At 38.2% G+C, this 20,448-nt stretch overlaps 1 protein-coding gene across 5 annotated transcripts in view; it reads right to left on the minus strand.

Annotated features, from left to right (window-relative positions):
* GIGYF2 (GRB10 interacting GYF protein 2) overlaps positions 1 to 19,664 on the minus strand; it is an 80,899-nt gene extending 61,235 nt beyond the window's left edge. For 3 of the 5 annotated variants that reach the window (XM_009284319.2, XM_009284318.2, XM_009284317.2), the window contains exons 1-4: positions 19,644 to 19,663; positions 7,877 to 7,956; positions 5,119 to 5,248; positions 2,687 to 2,782 (exon numbers count right to left, since the gene is read on the minus strand). In XM_009284319.2, coding sequence (XP_009282594.1) covers positions 2,687 to 2,782; positions 5,119 to 5,248; positions 7,877 to 7,917 — 267 coding nt within the window. In that variant the 5' untranslated portion in view covers positions 7,918 to 7,956; positions 19,644 to 19,663. Of the gene's footprint in view, positions 1 to 2,686; positions 2,783 to 5,118; positions 5,249 to 7,074; positions 7,199 to 7,876; positions 7,957 to 19,643 lie in introns of those variants that run through there. The other 2 variants (XM_009284314.2, XM_019473401.1) reach the window with 2 other exon arrangements.
* Positions 19,665 to 20,448: the final 784 nt, after the last annotated feature.

Raw genomic sequence — 20,448 nt, forward strand, 5'->3', positions numbered from 1 at the left:
TTGGGGGGGGGGGAGGAAGGAGGTAAAGGAACATACGCTGCATATTGCCAGTGGTCAGTGGTGGAAACCTCTGTTAAAGCTATCTGCAGAAACCTTATTTTCTTCAAAAGACAGTTCCCTGGAAACAGATCTCAGACAAATCTATGATGTCATATAACAAAACTTACTACAAGGTGAATCAGTTGAGCTCTAGGTTAGTTTCAGCATACTTATCACCAGGAAAGTGACATTCTACATAAAAAGGATAAAAAGGACCAGCAATTCCGTCCAAAGTATATCTATGTCCTGTAATAGGGAATACTGTAGCCATAAGTATCTGGCTAGTTAAATTCCACAGGACTAAACAAATTTAAGCTTAAATTCATATAGCTGACATTATCTATCATGCATCTCTAGATAACGCATCTTTAAATCAGCTTGAGACAAGTTCTTCCTGGACATACCACACACACAATTACAATGCTATCAGGTGTATAACTCTCAGGATGCAAGCAAGAATTGCTCTGAATCCAAGCCTAGAGTAAGCCTGACAGGTTCAGCTTCAGCTGAACACTACCCCGAAGTGCACGTGTTCTGATCAGCCTGTCCTCTACAGGACTCCCAAATCTCCATCCCTCAAGTTCCAAGAGGATAATACTACCTTCAGTATTCATGGAGGGGGCACAAAGGTGTTTTAAACTCTGTTTTAAACTCTCTTTATCAACCTTAGATGAAAGAGCTTTCCTGCACCATGACTAGCAGCAAGGCCATTAATATTCACCTCAAGATCACTTCTGAACATGATTCTTGATGATGAACAATGTTTGTTATGTCATGGGGAACAAACACCAGCAATTTCTGGTAGCTTAAATAATGCCATTCCCTTGGTATCTCAAATCAGTCACAAAGGGGGAAAAAAGATCTTCAGACAAGAAAAACCAGATTGTTCACATCTTCTGGGTCCCCAGAAAACATTAAAGGAAAGACTTCTTAAAAAGGGAATATGGACCTCTTCTTTCAGATTAAGGTTTTTGTGGAGATTGTAGAGAACTTTTAAGCTGACGGTGAAGACTCCTGTATGATTACAGGTGAAAAGAAGCAGGAAAAAACAGTGACACAGTGCACACCACCTCCTCAGAAGTTTTCAAGACTGATGAAACACTGAGCATTGCAGCAGAGGACCACCTATCCCTGAAGCTCAGCAGCACTTACCATCTCATCTGTACCAAGAGGCTACTCAGCTCATCTTCAATAACATAGCCTTAAACTCGTATTATTCCTCTCGGACAGTATCTTGACAATCACCAGAAGTCAATGTCCCCTTTAACTGTAAAAGACTTGTAGTTTACTCTCCGAAGGACTCTACTATGCATCAGCAAAAAAAAAAAAAAAAAGTCCAAAAGGTATTTAACACCAAGGTTCAATATTTTGGTGTGCTGCTGTATGTCTGGCTGACCATTTCCTGGACTTGCTGCCTGAATCCCTCCTGTTCCCACAGGAGAATGGGAGCTGGGCTAAGATTTCCCATAAAAGCATATTCTCAATCTCAGTTTTCTTTTAAGACTAACTATGACATGAATTGCCTACAGTGTATTCACATGAACTTAAACATGACTGCTGATTAAAAGCTAAACTATTAGCATCCTTTTGTCAAAGGACAGCATCCTAAAAAGACACAAGAAATATTAATCAACTCTGAAGAGGAAGGAATTCCAGAAGAGGTGAAGAGGATATGCCAGAATACCCAGGCACAAAAAGATGATGAAAAATTCAAGAATACAATAGCATGCGGCAAAGGAAGGAATATGCTCCGAAATCTTAAGAAACTAATACTAACAGTCCCCACCTCTGCAAAAATCAAATTACACTCAAGTCAGTAAAAATACTCAGCTTTCTATTAGAAAACAAACAAACAAAAATTCAAACCACAATATTCTGAAGAAAGAAAAGTGCTAAGAAACATGACAAACCAGAGAGCAACTGCAAAAATCAGAAGTTTTGACAGCCATAAAGAGGGAATCAATTCAGCGTCAAAAGTCAGAGGCATTTTTCTCTGTAACTGTAGGACAGTTTTCTCTGCTAGGAATCGAATTTAAAGCAAGGGCTTTCAAACTACTCAGATCAGTCACCCCTGAAATGGAATCTTTGTCGACTACCTGTTCTCACTCTTATCTTGTTCACCAGTTAATTATATATCAATAGAGACCAAACAAGGAAATAATCAAGCAACTGCTTACATACAAAGTAGTTAAGAGTACTGCACCTTCCTAAGAAATGTTAACAGTCAAAAGACTTCAACACTTCTCCAAAAACCACAAAACTGAAGTTACAGAACTTAGACACTTCTTCTACAACAGAGAAGGTGTTCCAAGAACTGTAGAAGAAGTTTCACTGACCTGAAAATGCTGTGTACTTAAGAAATAGGTAATACTTCCCAGAAGATGATCCTGGATTTAACAAGTTGACTTGTCTGCCATCAACCAAACATCATATGAAAAACATTTTTTAAAATTTAAGACAATAATTAAGCCGGAATGGAATTTAAACTTTACACTAACACAGTATGCTTTCATAATTTCTTTCCCTGAAATCTACTAATCTCAAATTTTATGTTTTTTTTTTAATGGAGGCGTACTCTTTATTTTGCCTTTAGACTAATGACAACCTAAAGATTTTTTTTTTTTTTATTTAAAGGAAGGATACAAACCTGTTCTTCTTCTGTAAAAGGTACAAGTGCCAGTGGTGGCAGGGGCTCCTCTTGTAAAATAGGCAGAAACTCCTTATCCAGAAGGTCTGAAGGTATCTGTATGAAAGGAAAATAGCATACAAATATACCCAAGTATTTCCATTTCACGGATGATACCACATATTTTGATTTATAAAGAAATTTTTATCCTGCCAACTCCGTCTCCATCTACCCAGTACACCAGTACTTCCAATAACATTCACTGGGGATGGGTGTAACTCCACTGCAAATTTACGCCCCCAAGAAAAAATATTCTTACAGACAAAACTTCCAAAGCATCCACCACCCACAACTGTAATATGTAAAGTATCAAGATCATACACATCAGAATTCAAACTTCCACACCACTGCAGCTCAGATTTGAATCAAGTGAAATTTCATCTGGTAAATTAAAGTAGTATTGCTTTAACTTCAACACACTTTTATAAGCCAGATTTTTATTTATATATTAACAAAACTACCATATATAGCACAGAGGTTGGATTTGATTTAAAGTCAGCATTTCCAATTTACAACCAACAAGTAGAGTAAAACAACAACAAAAAAAGTAAAGTGAAACTATAGGTATGGATTTATTAAGTAGAGAACACTGATGTTTTAAATCGAAATAAACTTTAACACTAATTTTTAATCAGTCCAGCGTCAGGTGGAAGCTCCATCAGCAGATGTGACCTTGAGCATGTGGACAAGAAGCTGCAATTACAGCCAACTGAGCTCTAATTATGCCAAGAGAACCGTTTCAAAAATATCTAGTTCACAATACTAGAGATAAAGACTTATCCCAATTTTAATTGAAGAAAAGCAACCTAGGGGTTTATTTTTTCATTTGGGTATACGCTAGCAGAAGTCTTCCTGCTTTCAATCAGAGCATCTTTTAATCAGAGCTACAACTTTGCCTAATCTTCAGCCAGCAAAGATTGAAGATGACACAGTGAAAAAGGACTAGGGTACAAGATACAGCTTAAAAACATCCCATCTAGTAGTTGACTAGAAACAGTGTCAAGAGTCCTCTCAGTCTCAGTAACTAGAATTACTCAACACCATGAAAATGTGTATATCAAAAGCAAGACACACTCTAATAATAACGCCCTTCTGGCAAACACACGGGGAGAAAATATTCTTTTGGACCATTCATAACCATCGGAGTGCTTCCTGTAACACAGGGTATTAATAGGTTGTTCTGAATCAGTCACAACTGTAGACGTCTTAGCATCATCTGATATAACGTACACAAATTGCAAAAAACAATGACCTCTGACAGGCTGACTTATTCAAGCATAACATCAAGGTCTAAATCGCAGCTTCTCAAAGTAGAGCACAATAATTCTGCATGTTAAAGCATGGCTTTAAGTTATAACACAGTTAACAGCTTTAGAAAAACTTTTGACATGTGGACAAGAAGCTGCAATTACAGCCAACTGAGCTCTAATTATGCCAAGAGAACCGTTTCAAAAATATCTAGTTCACAATACTAGAGATAAAGACCTAGAATCTTGTGTATAAGCAATGCAGGACTCCCGGTATGAAAATGTCAGCACAGTCATGGTAGGGTAAGAACATGGAGGTATGTGTGCACATCTATAGGCAAAGCTAAAGGCACAACCTGACATAATTTCTTGCAGTCCCTCCCTGACTCGAAGGTAAGGCTCTCGGAGGGATTCAGACTTGCAAGTCACAATAAACCAACCTCTGTCACCATCTACAGAAAAACCTAATATTTACAAATGCACAGTGTATGAATCATTTGCCTGAAACGCTCTCAGAAATTTGACTTTTGTAGCACTGCGAACCTTCATTTGAAATTAAACCAGAGGGAAATACTTGACTTTCTACACCGCTCTTTTGTATTACATGTACTACATTGTATTTGTGTCCCGAGTCCCAGAGAAGTTAACTGCTTGAGGACTGCTCTCATTGGGCTAGTTACCTGCTAAAGTGAACTGCCTTAAGTCAGGATAAATGGGGAGCTCTTGCCATTTTTAGATGATCTGCTAATATGATTTATTGCCTAACTTTCAAGCTGAATCAAATAACTATTTTACACTATATTAAATAAAATCCTACTGAGGCAAGCAAATCTGCACATCTGCAAGGAGACTTTAACCCCCAGTCATCTGTGGCAGTGGGACTGAATATGGCAATCAGGTTTTTTTGTTCTCGGGGGGTACAGGAAATTGCGTCTAAAGTGGCAAAAAGAATCAAACATAATGAATGCAGTAAGAGTGGAATCAAACAAGCACACACACAAAACCCCCACACAATCGGACCTCTTCAGTTCTTTGCCAAGGGATACACAATTTCTTTGCCCATAATCACAAAATACAAGTAACTTCCTAATCACAAGACTGTCATTAGGAATACACACATCAGGACTTCTTCCTCTTCCTGCTCACCTTATTATCCTTTAGAAAAAGTGCCAACATTTCTTCTCTCCCATAGCGATAGTCTGCTAGTTTGTACTTTGGCAAAGCCGGAGACAGAGGAGGGGATGTCACGCTCCCACCACTAGACAAAGCTCGAAGCCTAAAATAAAGCAGAAAAGCAATGAAAACTGAATTGAGGAGAATGTGTCTTCACCTATGCTATCATCCCTCTGCACATTTACGAATTTGACACAAATGAAATAAATCCAGTACTGAAAGTAAAGGAAAGACATTAACAGTCTAACTTTAAAACTCTAAAATTTGATGCTTCAACAAGAAGAATGGAAGAGCTTCCCTCATTTTTCCCATAGCCAGGAGAGAGAAAGGAAAAAAAAAAAATTATTCCCACGAGCACATCAAGGAATTCAACTCATCCTCTGGAGAACTCTTTTATGTTGACTATATAGCAAGCTAGCTACACACCTAAAGCCTTGACTAAGCTATTTACATTGGCTGCACAAAATTCAGTTGTAAATCTTCCATAGATATTAATGACAACAGCTTCTTTTTGACAAGAAAAATTCTTACCACACTAGGGACAGTGCAGCAAACATTAAGCTAAGGAAAAAGTTTATTCAGATGTTTCGCAAAGTTTAACAAACAGTATAGGACGGTAAATTTTGCAGTGAGGTTTCTTCTTATGTCTCTGGAATTCTACTCTACTCCAAATACCTTTTCCAGAACTTAAAATTAATAGCATTTTTCAGAGAGCACATACATCATTTAGCTTAGTGTCTCAATAAAAAAAGATGTACAAAATATAGCCAGTTCAGAGACATTTCAAGCAGTAATCTAACCTATGGTAATAGATAAATATGCTATTAAGTTTGGTCCCATCCCACACAGGTAAGCTACTCAACTTCTTGCAGGTAACATCTTCTAGTTGTATGATATTATTCCCACTCTGCAGGTAGATTAGTCTCATTCTATACAATCATTTCCTCAGCTACCCAAATATCCTGTATTTTTAAGTTTGGGTAATGTTTTACAAAAGGATGTGTGTCAAGAAACAAAACCCAAACCACTTTCCTACATTCTCCTTGATGTGCATCTTAGACAAGCAAAACAATGAAAACTCTTCTCAACAATCGCAAAATCCTTGGAAAGGAAGGTGCTCTAAACTGAAACACTGATTCAGAGGCTACCTTTCACCTAATTATTGAAGCATGCTTTGATTTGTTTTATTGCTCTTTAAACAGAAAGGAAAAAGTAATTTGCAAGTCAAATGTTTATCTTATTTTTTTAGTTTGGTGCCACCCAGTGGCAGTTTCTTCACATACCACTTCCAAACAAAAAAAGCCTGGGGAGGCATTATTCAAAGGATTAGACGGCTCAGTTCAATGTTCAACTCCAATCCAGATCAAATGTGACCGAGAGTTTCACTATTAAGTGATACAACAGCATACGTGACAGACATGACTATACTGCAACCCAAAAGAATCATTATAAATCTTAGAATTTTATTCCATTATTCCTGCAGAAATCTAGTAACTCACTGAAGTATAATATATACTTTCATACATAATCTGATCTGTTTTTTAAACTAAACGGAGACTGAAGTCCCCTCACTATGACACAGCAATCAAGTTACTGTTGAAATATGTACTTTTTTTAGAGTTGCCTTCCCCCTTCTCTTTTTTTAATATAACTTTGGCTTTCATCCATCAATGAACCTAATCACGTCTGTCTCTTACACTGAAGAGCAGCACTCCAGTATAAGATATCTGCCTGGTGGGTGTATTTATAGATAGTGATAAAGTCACTCTTTAACCTTCTTTCAATCTAACAAAATAGACTGAGCTCTCTCATTGTTTGCCAGGCCACAAATCATGTCTTTCTTCTTTGTTGAATACTCTCCAATTTTTGTACATTGTGTATAAAAATGTGTCAGCAAAAGTGAGTACGTTATTCCAGTAATAGTCTTACCACATGCTATGCAGCAATTATATTTCCTATAATCACTCCACACTCCCATTTACACACTTAAGGATCACATCACTCTTCAGAAACCATCCGGAATTCTTGTTTGTAATTGCAGTCACCAACACTTTAACAAGAAATTGGAACAAATACTGAACAATAATCGCACCTGTGCAATTACTCTTTAGCAAAAGCCAGGACAATGCATGTCAGACAAGCTGGAAAACTAACAGCTGACAAGATTATTGAACGTCATGGATTCCCTTTAACACAATAGCTCATTTTTCCTGACACTTTTCAGCGTGCAAATGCAGGAGACTATGACATGAAACGCACACTTTTACCATATTCCATATAGATTTTTTTTTTAAAAAATACTGGGGAAAAAAAAAAGCTTGCTTAGCTATAGATTTAAGTCCAGTAAGGACAGTGTAAGAACTTCCCTATTAATACGTATCACATGGAAAGACCAAGCAAGTAAGTTGTCTTCACTTACCTTTGTGTATACCTCTGAGATCATAAACATTATTCCTCCCTCAGATATTTGGTAGCAATGTGAATGTTATGCCCTACCATAATGTGAAACCCAACTCATTTCATACACAATGCCAATTTACAAAGTGAAGACTAATTTTATAATATTGCTTTCAGTCACAGGCCAGGGACTGAGGTGAAGCAGTATGGAACAACAAAGACATTACATCCCATTCAATCTTATAATCGATTCAGTCCCAAAGAACAGAAATTCACAATGTTTTTTAAATTTTTAGACAAGGTTCCAGAGTCTCACAGAACAGAAAAAACTCACCATTCAGGCCCAAAGTTAAGTGTCTGAGTTTCTGCTGCCATTTTTTCCTTTTCTATTCCTCTTTTTTAAAAAGTGTGAACCTGAAAAATAAAAATGTTTACTATGAAGACAACTGGATTAATACAGTCCTTCATAAATTTCTTCACAATACAAAAGCACACCTGGTCATGCAAAGAAATGAAAAAAAATTGACTACGTGGATTTTTTTTTTTTTTTTTTAAAGGAAAATTTTTTTTTTTTTTTTTTTTTTTTTTTTTTTGAAGCACTGGCACAGGTTGCCCAGAGAGGTGGTGGAACTGAGTGCAAAGAGCAGTAGCAAATGACATTTTATCTTCCAAAATGTATTTGGAACTATTAAAAAAAAAAAAAAAAAAAAAAAAAAAACTACCGGGTTTTTTTTTTTTTTTTTTTTAAGGAATCCATTTCAGCTCTCTGACAGATTAATTTACTAATATAGGAGTAACTGCATCAAGATCTCTTCCCTAAATTCCTCTTTTAACTGCTCAAACAGGACACTGGATCAGGGTATCTGAAGAAACAATTTGTACAAACAGTCCCTTTTCAAATCAGTGATTACTGCAAGACAACCAAGCACAGAGAATTTGATGCATAATCCTCTTCTGTGAGAACAGTAATGCTTAATTAACAGAATTGCAGCTTCCTGACAATTACAAGAGGATAAAAAACCCACTAGAATTACAGCAAGAAAGATTTGCCCGTTGAGTGGCAGAGTATTCAAGAAATTTCTACTGCTCATTCTTGAAAAATAAGCCTTCTAAAGATTGATTACATCCAATGCTGTGACATCCTCCTAAATCTGCAGGCAGATGACAGTATTTCTCTCATTCTTGGGTTTATTAAGCAAAAAAAAAAAATGCACAACTTAAGACATCAGCTACTTCCATTCCTATTAGCCAAGGTCCTGCAGACATTAGTGAAGGTCAGGTCAAGTTCCTATGTATCAAGTGTATGGACAACAGCAGATGAAGCCATAACTGGAGGGAAAGAACAAGACTAAGGGAAGGCTATGAAGTTTTCTCTATCAGAGCCAAGTGCAACCCAGGCAGTTCTGGAGAAGCATCTTTTGCAGTAAGAAAATACAGCTCCTCTTTCCTTCCAGCAACAGCAAAATCCAAATCTGCAAAGGAAGGGGTTTTGTTTTTTTCAAAATCAAACAGACAGTAGCCAAAGCCTAAACAAAAAAAGGATTTGAAGCATTACCTACAGAAACTGGTTGATTAGACTTCAAGAACCCATAAAGACAGATGGTAGGGAGGGAGCTTTGCCATATCAGAACCCTGTTCCTTAACAGACCCAAGGACTAAATAAGGAGCTTCGTAAGTTTGTCTATACTTTGCAAGAAAAGGTGACGGAAAAGAAAAACAAAACATAGGGAGATAGAAGTGGAAAGGGCATTAGTTACTGAAGAAAAGAAAAAGACAAAAACAAACAAACATTTTTTTCTTATATATATGCTACTGAAGTAATGCTATTAACATAAATAAAAAGAGTAATAAAAAAAAAAAAAATCAACAGCCCGAAAGCTAGAAAATGCCAAAAAAACCCCCCACGCTAAAACTGCTTGAGCAGATTTTACCCAAATCTTTTGGGCATAAGATTACAAATAGTTGTAAAATTCCCTGCAGCCTAAACCTACCAACCAACGTTTTGCTCATGTATTTTTACTACGTACCATATTAACTTTTTCCCCATACACAATATAATTTATATACAAATCGTAATATTTTTATTTTCACAATAACCCTAAATAATGAAGTGGGATTATCCCCACTACATGCACCAGAAGCTAATACAAAAATATCCAGCTATTCTCACAGGCCTAGTATGAGATGATTTTGGTCTGATTTGCGTTGCCTTTTTGAAGCAGCCAACAGCTCATTAGAAAGTTCATGGTATATGCAGTCATCATTCTGCAAATCAAAATACAAGGTTAGGTACCTAAAGACGACATAACAGCAGCCACATGTGAAAATATTGTGGGGCAATTCAAGCAAACCATTGCGCACACTTTGGCAGAGACAAGCCTCTAACACAATCCCTAGTAGCCTTAATTGGATGGCTGTCCCTTTGCTTCCTGCAATGCCTGTAATCCTTCTGCTGGGGGAGTGGCGGGGGGGAGAGCTTTCAGATCAACCCATGTGGATCACTAGGGAACCTGGGATCTTTAGCTCCCAGCATCAAAGCTAGCTTAGTATCAGTAACACCTAAAAGGCTGGCACTGAATGTTAAACTACAATGAAAACACAGATGAAAAGCACCAGATACAAGGATAAAACACTAAAAAACAGTTAAGATCGAGCCGTTTACTAGTTTTGGATCCACTGGGCCCCACCCTCTTCAGCCTCTGGGTTTCCTTCCCAAAAATTGAGGATACTGTGTCACCTTTCTCTACTAGACTCCTAAGTACTTTAGTACCTACAAGCATACTCAAAGCCTGCTAATCTCATCCCATTGAGCTGCAAAATGCCTTTCCTTGTCCCTCATTTTGGCCACCACACTTTGTTTGGGAACTCTTTACTGGCTTCCTCTTCTGTGTTGCATTCAGATAAGTTACTTCCTCCCTAGAATTTCTGACTGTATGAATTTTGAATTGAAAGCGAGACACCTGTAAGTGGATGAAATTGTAGCTGAACAGAAAAAAACCCAGATCTGCAGATGATTTGAGTAGGTGTAGCAGGTGAATTTACTCTAATAGGCAACATTACCCAGAAATAAAACATACATGAAAAAGAAGTTACAGGCAAAGCGGAGAGAAAACCATTGGAAAGGAGGCACTCTGGAAATAGGTAATGATTTGGGAGGAGAGGGGCAGAGGAACAGGAAAAAGACTCAAGAAGGCTAAGTGTATTCCTCTTGTGCGCTTGCTGTCTTAGCTGTGTCAGAGCAGACAAGATAGGGAAAGCAAAAACTATGTGCTGCTTCTGCTGGTTCACAAAGCAGCAGCCAAAAGGTGAGAGCACGGAAGCCAAACTGGAGAGGAACCTCTGACAGGGACTGCACAACACACAGGGTTGGTGTGTCAAGGAGAAGCTGTACTAACTGGAAAGGCAAGTTGGGGTGGACTATATGGCGCTTGCATTGTGAGAGGAAAGAGGCAGGGTGGAGCAAGAAAAAGGGTGAGGAATTAAGAAAAGGGAATGAATGATCAGGTCATTAAATTTAACTATTTTGGCCAAGGAAAAGGCATGAATTTATCAGATCTTTATTATCTAGATAACTTTCTTAGGCTCTAAACTTCAATATTAATAATTAAAATGTTAATTTTGGTCTTTTTTATCTATGCTGCCTCTTTACTAATCAAGCATGACAAATCACAAAAATAATATATACCTAACACATTTTCTCCTTGATATAATTTGATGAGGGAAAAGCCCTTTTCTGAACCGCTAGGGTTTTGTAAATAAAGATTTTCTAAAAATTAATGGCTATTGATTGAGGAATCTGCACAGCCACAGATTTTGTATGGGCAAAGAGCACACAGGGACAGCCTCAAGTTGAAGCAAGAAAAACTGAGGCCATATTTTGATATGTCCAGTTAGCACTGCTGCTTGGGCAAGAATGCTACCTGGGGACTTCGCAACACTCCTTCAAAAGGGACCTTTTCTCCAAGGTTTTCTTCAAATCAGGTCAATCGTTGATCAAGGTGCCAGTGCAACCCTACAAACAGTTGCAGTTTTCCTGCATATTTGGGGAAAAATGGAATTGCTTCACAAACAGGAACTGGGACCCCATTTTCCTGGGGTGGTACCGCAGCCACCAACCCGCTATCAGCACGCAAGACTGAAAAGAGAAGAAATCACATCAACCCTACCATCAACCTGTGGACTAGCAAGGGAAAAAACATCCTTTCTATTTTGTCAGCAGCTTAGTACTTTCTAAGTCAGAAGTCCATCCTCTGAGCAGACACAAAATGTAATCCAATAACATTAAGCATTTAAGTGGCTTTCACTCACAATTAACAGGTAATATTATAGGTACAGAAGTTGCTATCAGCAACACTCATTTCACTGGTTTGCTTTAGGTACAATGGCTGTTTTACCAAGCTGACAGTTTTTTAAATTATTTTTCAAGCTCACTATTTACTACCTGACAAATCTATGAAAGCTCTCAGAAACATCTGCTTCAGATACAAGTCAGAACTTGATTCTACCAGCTAGATTTGTGTGTTAAAATGCATAAGAAGATGTTTCAGTTGAAAAAAAAATTTAAGGAACGTCTATAATTACTGTGACACATTTTGGCCACAAGCTCTGGTCTTTTAAAACGTATCACTATCTAATAAATATCTAGGCAAAAAGCTGTTTTTCAGAGACTTGAAAGATCTAAACTGACATGTTTTCCAGACTTTGTTCAACCTCAGGATTTACACGAAAATGCCATTTTAAGGTTTGTCCCTTACTCACGGGCACTTGAGTTAAGATTTTCAGGCAATGTAAAATTCCTACATTTCCATTACAGAATTCTGTCGGCTTGTACCACATGGCAATCTGTCTCACAAAGATGTTTTGCTGCTTTGGATAGAGATAACTTGAGATGCTAAGAATCAGTTTGAGTCTAAGCAATGACTGCATTCAGGTGTGCCCATCTAATCTTTCCTACAGACAGAAAAAAAATTAAAGATTTGGACTGTCACTGCAATTTATAGCTTTGGGGCTGCTGCTTGCTTGGGTTTTTTATTAACTTTGGAGACCTAAACCTTGGAAAAAAGATATACCACTGATCCTGCCTATACACAGATATTTTACTTTGAAATGGTCTACTGTTTGATCAGAGATGTTTAGGAAGAAAAGTATCGTTTCCTTGCAAGGTAATTCTGTTGCTACTGTAGGTTTGAAACAGCCTTTTTAACCTAGAAATTGGCTGAAAATTTTGAGAACCAAAGAACACAACGGAAATTTAACACGAGCAGATTTAAGTGCAAGGAATTAGGTTCTCCTTAAATAAACTTGGAACAGGAATTTAACAGCAGTGTTCCACCATGCAACAGCAACATTACATCAAGATGATAAAACTTCACCTGCCACAAGCAAGAAAACATTCCACAGGCAGCTACTACAGCTAGCTAATTTCAGTGCCAGTAACTGCGTTTTAAAAAAATTAACAGGTTGACTGAATAATTAATGCTGATTTCCTCTAATTCTTGAAATATTAAAGAAGATCCAGAACTGTATGCAAGCTACCTTTTAAGTACAGTGGTAAACAGGATGACTCAGGTGGCTACACTACCAGTCTGTTTGATATTAATCATTGGCTAAAGCAGACAACACTGATTAAAGGACACTGACATAATTAAGGCCAGCCAACATGGATTTATGGAAGACATTCAATCAAAATATACTTTTGTAAGATTAGAAATTTCATTGCTCAAGCAAGTAGGTGAAATAAAATTTAACTTCTGCAGGACATTTCAATTAAGTAGAATGCTAAAAAGAACAAAATCATTCAGAACCACAAGACGAGTCTCAAATCATCACAACCTATTTTTTCTTTTATCCTTCTCTTCTAAAGAATCTACAACAACCCATCTCAGAAGGCAAAATATTCTCAAAACAGAGAAAAAGGTAAGGAGCTATCCTCTTCTTCTATAGAATCTGTAACATTGGCCCACATAACTTCTAAAACCTGAGGATGACAAACATGGATATGATAAATAATGGAAGTGACACGTCATCAATAATACCATTATGAATTATTCAATTACTCAGTCCAGTATAGCAGGTTGCATTCAATAAAGCCAAGCATACAATCAAAAGACTCACAAGAAGAAAACATAGGTGATACACAACAAATGCAAGACTATTCTGAAAAAACAGTCCTGAAACCAATCTGAGATTTATGACATTAATCAGCTGAAAAGGAACATATGATACAATATTGACTAGAAGAGCTAACAGAAAACACCGAATACAGAAATAAGGAAATTTAGAGTAAATATATAGTGGATTTTATCACTGCAGGGATACTGTGTCCCGTTCTGTTGTCCGTAAGGCAAGAAAGCTGATAAATCAGGTGTTCAAAAATTGATAGAACATGACAGATATGCCTTACAGTGGGGAAGAAAAACCACACCAAAGCTCTATTTATTGAGCTCTGAGAAAAATTTAAGTATCTTGTTCAGTCTGTAAATGATCATGCAGGTAAAAAAGGCTGAAGACCCAAGTTTATTCAGTGAAGGGACTGAGGCAAGACATTCAGAGATAAACAACAGAGTAAGTTGTTTTCAAGGTCAACACTAAATGATTTTCTAAAAAGTATGTTCTAGTTTAAACAGAAAATTAATCAGAAAAAAAAAATCCATTAGTCACATTACACAAGATGCCAGACGAGTCACAGTAGTCCCTTCTGGCTTACCAAGCCTTTATCCTGATGAAGGTGGTAAATTTTTCAAGGCCTATCTACCCACATGCCAAGAGGAAGTCTTTCCTAAGGGAACAATGTCTAAACCATCCACTTCTCCAGAAAATATGCCTCTATTATTACAGTTACATTTTTAGATCTCCTAAAGTCTTATAACCTTCCTGTCTCAAATCATTGCAAAAGTGTTCCAATCTCTCAGCAGTTTCTGGTCAAAAATGGTCCGTGACATTCTCAAATGGCAGGACCAAACTGACTGCCCTCTGCTCACTTCATACAGATCCACCTAAAGCTTCACGGAGTGCTGCAGCATGCTGCTCCGCAGTCAAGAATGACAAACACCAGAAGTAGGCACTGAAGCTCTTCTGGGATAGGATTACTAAGGAGACCTGCACACCTAACAAAATTCAAGAAAAATAAAGAAGCATTAAATATCACAATTCCAGATATTTCCTCCTTTCCTATCTACTATTGTGAACTTGGTGGTTAGAGGTAGGTTAGTGAACTATCCACTTCTTGCTTCACCTGCACATGAACAAACGTGAAAGCTTTTCCCAGTTTCCCCACCAGAAAGCAGTGTGACCTCCACCTTTATTACAAGACTTCGAGCCAAGGCAGACACCAGCAATTAAGCTCCAAGCAGAGTCAGGGGACCACACCCTTGGCTCTGCCACTGGCTGGAACACAAACCACTTCTCATTCCAAATCCTGTCCCAAAATCCTGCCAGCACTCTTGTTTTCCAGCTGAAAATCACTTCCACATCTGTCTACCTTGTACATCAAAAATTTGCTGGTAGGTAAATATTTAGCCTGTGCCATTCCACAAGATGTTACAGATCAGGATGCTGAGTCTGTCTACCTGCTCCTCAACAAGGACAGTAGCCAGACTACATGAATACAACCAAAACCACATTGCAGCACCTCTCTCCCACTCGTCACACACATTATACAGACCATACATATATTCAAAGTGGCAGAACAAAGCTTCAGACTACATTCACTGAAAACATTCATTGAATTAACAGATATGGGTTGTTGTGGGTTTTTTTGGTTTTGTTTTTAAATGTCATTTACATAAGCAGTTTCTTCAGGCTTTGTAGAAATTCTGTCCCCCCACCCCTTCTTTAGGTTTCCTACTCATGCAGTTCTGAGACGTCCTATACTTCAGGAAACAAACATTCAACGGTGAGAAAGCGTCTAATAAAAAGTCCTAACAGAGAGAATTAGTATGTGTATCAGATTGCATATGTTCATCAACCAGGAAGTCAGAAGGTAACTTGTTACTACATATGAATTACAACACTTTTTAATAGCTTATCACTTTTCTTCTCTTTATGTTAATATTGCTAAAGATATTCACTTGTTTTGATCTAAGAACCATATCTTTGTACACTGACTTGTGATGTTATCCTGATCCTGCCTTAGTACTCTTAAAGCCTAGTATAACATAAATAGAGAAAATTACATATACAGATGATTCAGCATTAACTAAGCCTAATGCAAAAGCTTCCACTGGTTTTAATGGTAGTTGAATTGGGCCTCCAATTTATTAAATCAAGTTATTAGATGCTTTTACTTAAAATACTTGCCATATGCTACTTCCATGATCAACCTCATTCACTTTCCATCACACACATTATTCAGTCTAACACTGACGTCAGCCCTGCTTTGAGCAGGGGGCTGGAGCAGACAACCACCAAAGGCTGGTCTCTTCCAACCTAAATCATCCTCAGATTCTACTATACATGGCTCAAGAAAAATCAGTTTATATATCCATTACTTGCCAGTCATACCAACTCCTTGCCACATGACGTTCTGACTCTAAGTCTGAAGTTACATAAATTCAGCTATCCATTCATCATCATAAAACTTCACCCAAAGTAATCTTCACAGTGTACAAAGTGCATCTTTTCCTTCTGTTTCTTCCAATCTGAACTGACACTATCACACACAGACCGCAAATCTGCTTTTACCCAATCTGATCTAGACATGGACATCTATAGCCTCTGAATCTCCCAGTCACACAAACCAGTATCTTTGCATTCTGTTGATAGTATTTTATGATAAAGTGTTTCAATTTGTTGTCAGTGACAGGAGGAAAAAAAAAGTATTTCATAGTAACCACAACTTGAAACAAGTATTTCTCTACTGAATAAAAAGGACCAAATACCCAGTAACAGAACATTACCTTCACAAAGTGCAATGCATCATGCTTACTTTCACTGTAATAACAGCTATTTAACATACAAAAATAATTTTGTAATTGGTTTCTTTTCCTAACATGTTATATGTAAGCTCGTTTATCTGTTTATAATGACAAATTACATATACAAGAGCCACTTTTGAAGGCATCAAGTAATCATTCTTTTTTGCCTAGATTTTTTAAAACATACGGCCAAAAAGATAGAAAATCATAACGCACAGCTTTAGTAATCAGCTGAGGGAATCAAAAAACAGTAAGTGATCCAAAAAGTATTGTCAACAAGACAAATTTTCTACATGTCCATCAAAACTTTTCATTGACCTATATACTCTACTACCTCTACAGAGCTCCCGATATCCCTTCTGCTTTTCTCCACAATCCTGAAGTCTACGTATCCAGCTTCTATATATTACAAGCTTTAAGGATTGCAGGAGAGGCTCACTCCTGAAAACACACACTTTGATTTCATGCTTGCCAAAAACCTCAGATGCATGAAAACAATTCTGTGCATCCTTTCCATACAAAAAAAAAAAAGCAAGAGGGACATAAAAATTTTAATGGCAGCCTAGTTTCCCACACAGACGTCAAGCCATCGCTACAGTTTCTATATTCAAGGAATGTTTAACCACCTTTAGAGAGAATGGACTGACAGCCCTCCCTCTGCAAAAAAGAGAAGCGGACGCATTTTGTAATCAACGCACTGTGGCAATCTCAGCTACTAACAAAGCAATGTAAAGACCTCAGTCTGCTACAATCCCCTGCTACCATCTGAGCTAAAAATGAAAAAATAATGGTATTAAACATCACTATGATGAACTACATGGTTATATATATATACACACACTACCACCAACCACAAGAGGGCCAATGTTGTATAGACCTTACAATTTAAAGCACTTAATTCTCCACGGTTCCATCCATAACTTATGTATACCTTGAGCAAACTTGCTAAGTTTTCTCAGTTCTGACAATTTTCAAACCAGATAATTTGTGCAACCAAAAAAAATGTTCAGGAATTGACTGCAAGAGAGGAAAGGAGAGACTAAGCTGGGCTGAAAACTGACTTTGTTCCTGTAAAAGCAAATACCATCCCCCCTGCAGCATTTCACACACCTAGGTTTTCAAATGTCACTCAATGAATTAAAACAAATTGATGAGAAAACCATACAAAGAAACCGAGTCCCTTTCAACAGAAATGCTTCTTCAATAACAAAGAGGAGACAGGTTTCTCCTTACCAAAGCATCCAATGGATCTCTAGCAAGCTATGTAGGAAGGAGAAGGCAGACCAGGCCTGTGCTTTTATGCGTGTGCAGAAATTTTATTGTTCTGCCCCTTAGCTCTGTCAATCTATAATGATGAATTAAACACAGCTTATCTCCACTCATCTTTGAGCAGAAGCACTGAGAGAAAGAAAAAAAAAAACACAACACAGAAAAATGAGAAAAAAAAATGCTAGGAAAATGATTTTTTTTCTAAATCAGACTATGAGAGGATTTAACATCATATCTTAAAAAGCCCTAAGAAGGAATTTTGAAGACCTCAGTGAAAGAATAAGAAACATACATTTGACAGTTACTTGAACTTACAAGATCAGACAAAAGTAGGCAGAATCAAATTTCATATTCTTGGTATTTCAAACAAAAAAAAAAAAGAATATAAAGAGCTGGATGCCTGAACTACTTTAAAGGAGGGGGAAGAGGGGAAGGAAAAGACCATGGTCCAGGTACCTAGCTCATCTTCATCAATTACTGTGAACCAATGTTTCCCTTGTATGTTTAAATAATTAGAAAGATCTTTCAGCAGAGGCATGTAGTAGCAAACCACCTCTTCAGCCAGTCAGCTGCTCCAATGAGATGTTCCATATGACTTTGACATCTAGTTTGTTTTTAAATGAAGTATCTGTAGATCTTAAAAGAGCTGCCAACTTTTTTCTTACATTCAGGTATAAGAAACGCCAGTTTATGATACAGCTCCATTTAGACAACTGGCCTTAGGAGACAGCATGCATAGAAGAGATGTAATGGTACTTAGTCTGAATTCCTTAAAAAAAAACAACAACAAAACCAAAACCTTCTTTGCGCTCCCCTTTTATACACACAGTCTTTTCCTCAATCAAGGAGTAAAACAGTTGGGAAAATTAAGTTGTAAAACCCTCAAGTCTCTATTTACTAGCACTTTTTTTTCCCCCGCTTACATCAGCATAAAGATCATATTTTTCATTTACTGTATGTTTTAGGAAGGCAAGAAAAAACACTAAAAGGAGTATCTGAGGATATTTTACAGTCCTCTTAAGATCAACATCTATAATGAAAAGAGCATCTGCAAGAGTCCAAGTTCTTACTGTCGTATCAAATTATTTTTGTAAGCACCCTGTGAAACAAATCGCTGCAACGTGACTACTTTGCATTTTAGTTCTATGCTCTTCCTTTAAAAAACAGGCTCAAGAAACCATTCAGAAAAGGTCCTGAAAGAAATACAGTGACCAGGTACCCCCATACACGTTCATGTATCCAGGGACTGGGAGAGCCTGAGCAGCTCTTAAAATCATTAAGAAAACCTAGTATTTATAACACAATATTGTCAGATATTGAAAGGGGCTATCAAAGCCTCAACACAAGAAGTGGGTCTTGCTGGAAGTGACATTCAACTTCCACGGATAAATCTCTACCTTCTTAACATAGTTGACCATTAGATAGAATTTTTTTTTTTTTTTAAATCACACATTCAGTGAGAAACGAACACTGACACACATGACCATTGACATCAGTTAACTTGTAGAACTATGTGAGCCTGGGGAGCAAAGGGTGTGCAGAAGGGGCAACGGACACTGCAACATTTCTGTTGATACTCCCAGGACAGATCAAGACACACGTTTTTACCTCAGCATCAGCTAACTGTTCAAAGGATGCATATTCCAGTGAATGGCAAGAATACCAATACCTCGTAATACTAAAGCTCTTATGTATTGGAGCCAACACCCAGTAACAGAGCTCAAAAATACCAGAACAAAGCTTTTGTTGGTGACAACTGCAACCCATTTTGTTTACAAAGGTTCCCAATTATCACACTGTGCATCTACCAAATGTTCTATTCACAAAGCAGCAAAGTAATTTGTGTTTATTAAAAAGTTTCTTAAGAACAAAAGCAACCAGCAGTTATGGGAAAAGGAAAAAAAAATTCACACGTACTTTCCAGGAACTTGCCCAAGTCAGCTCCTGAAGCAAGAAAACAGAATGAGCAGCAAGAAGTTAGACAGAAGAACATAATCAGAATTCAGAAGTTCTTTCCCCTCCCACCCAAGAAAACAGACACTTAAGAATTACAGTAAGAGGTAAAGCATTACAGCAGCAAACCAAGAACATTGACCTGAAGGTTACTGGGGAAAATGTAGGTTTTATTCCAGAAGTACTACTTGGCAACATCTCCTTTTGGCCTACAATTTGTCCCACTTCAAAGTGCAATTACACAGAGTTGAAAGAGCGGAGACTGCTTTGTTGACACTGAAACTACTTGTCTTGGATCAATACCAAACGTACACAATCCTGATCGATGTTCTCTTCAGCCTGCCAAGGCCTCTCCAGTCAAACACTGCTGGTCATTGCTGCTCCCAACACCCTGCTGCCTGCGGGGGGGGAAAGGCTCGCGTGCTCGACAAGCTCCCTCCTTCCTCTGCCTGTATAACCTGACAGGGCCGGACGTGCTCGGAGCGAGACACACATGGGCTTCAATGAGGGCGCACCTGCCCGCGGCGCTGCCGGAACACAGGCCCACTCCCACTGGGCTGGGAGGGGACGAGCGAGCTCACAAGGGTCAATGTGAGGGGAGACGGCGCCGGGGACGCAGCTGCCAGCCCCGGAGGGCGTGAGGAGCACCCAACAAGCAAAAGCCCATCGCCAGGAGCGGAGCCACAAGCCCTGCAAAAGCCCATCGCCAGGAGCGCAGGGGAGGCCCTCCAGGCTCCAGGCGGGCCGCCGAGCCAGGGCGGCGGGCGGC

The sequence above is a fragment of the Aptenodytes forsteri genome, unplaced genomic scaffold (genome assembly GCF_000699145.1).
Source record: "Aptenodytes forsteri isolate BGI_AS27 unplaced genomic scaffold, ASM69914v1 Scaffold278, whole genome shotgun sequence".
NCBI lineage: Eukaryota > Metazoa > Chordata > Aves > Sphenisciformes > Spheniscidae > Aptenodytes > Aptenodytes forsteri.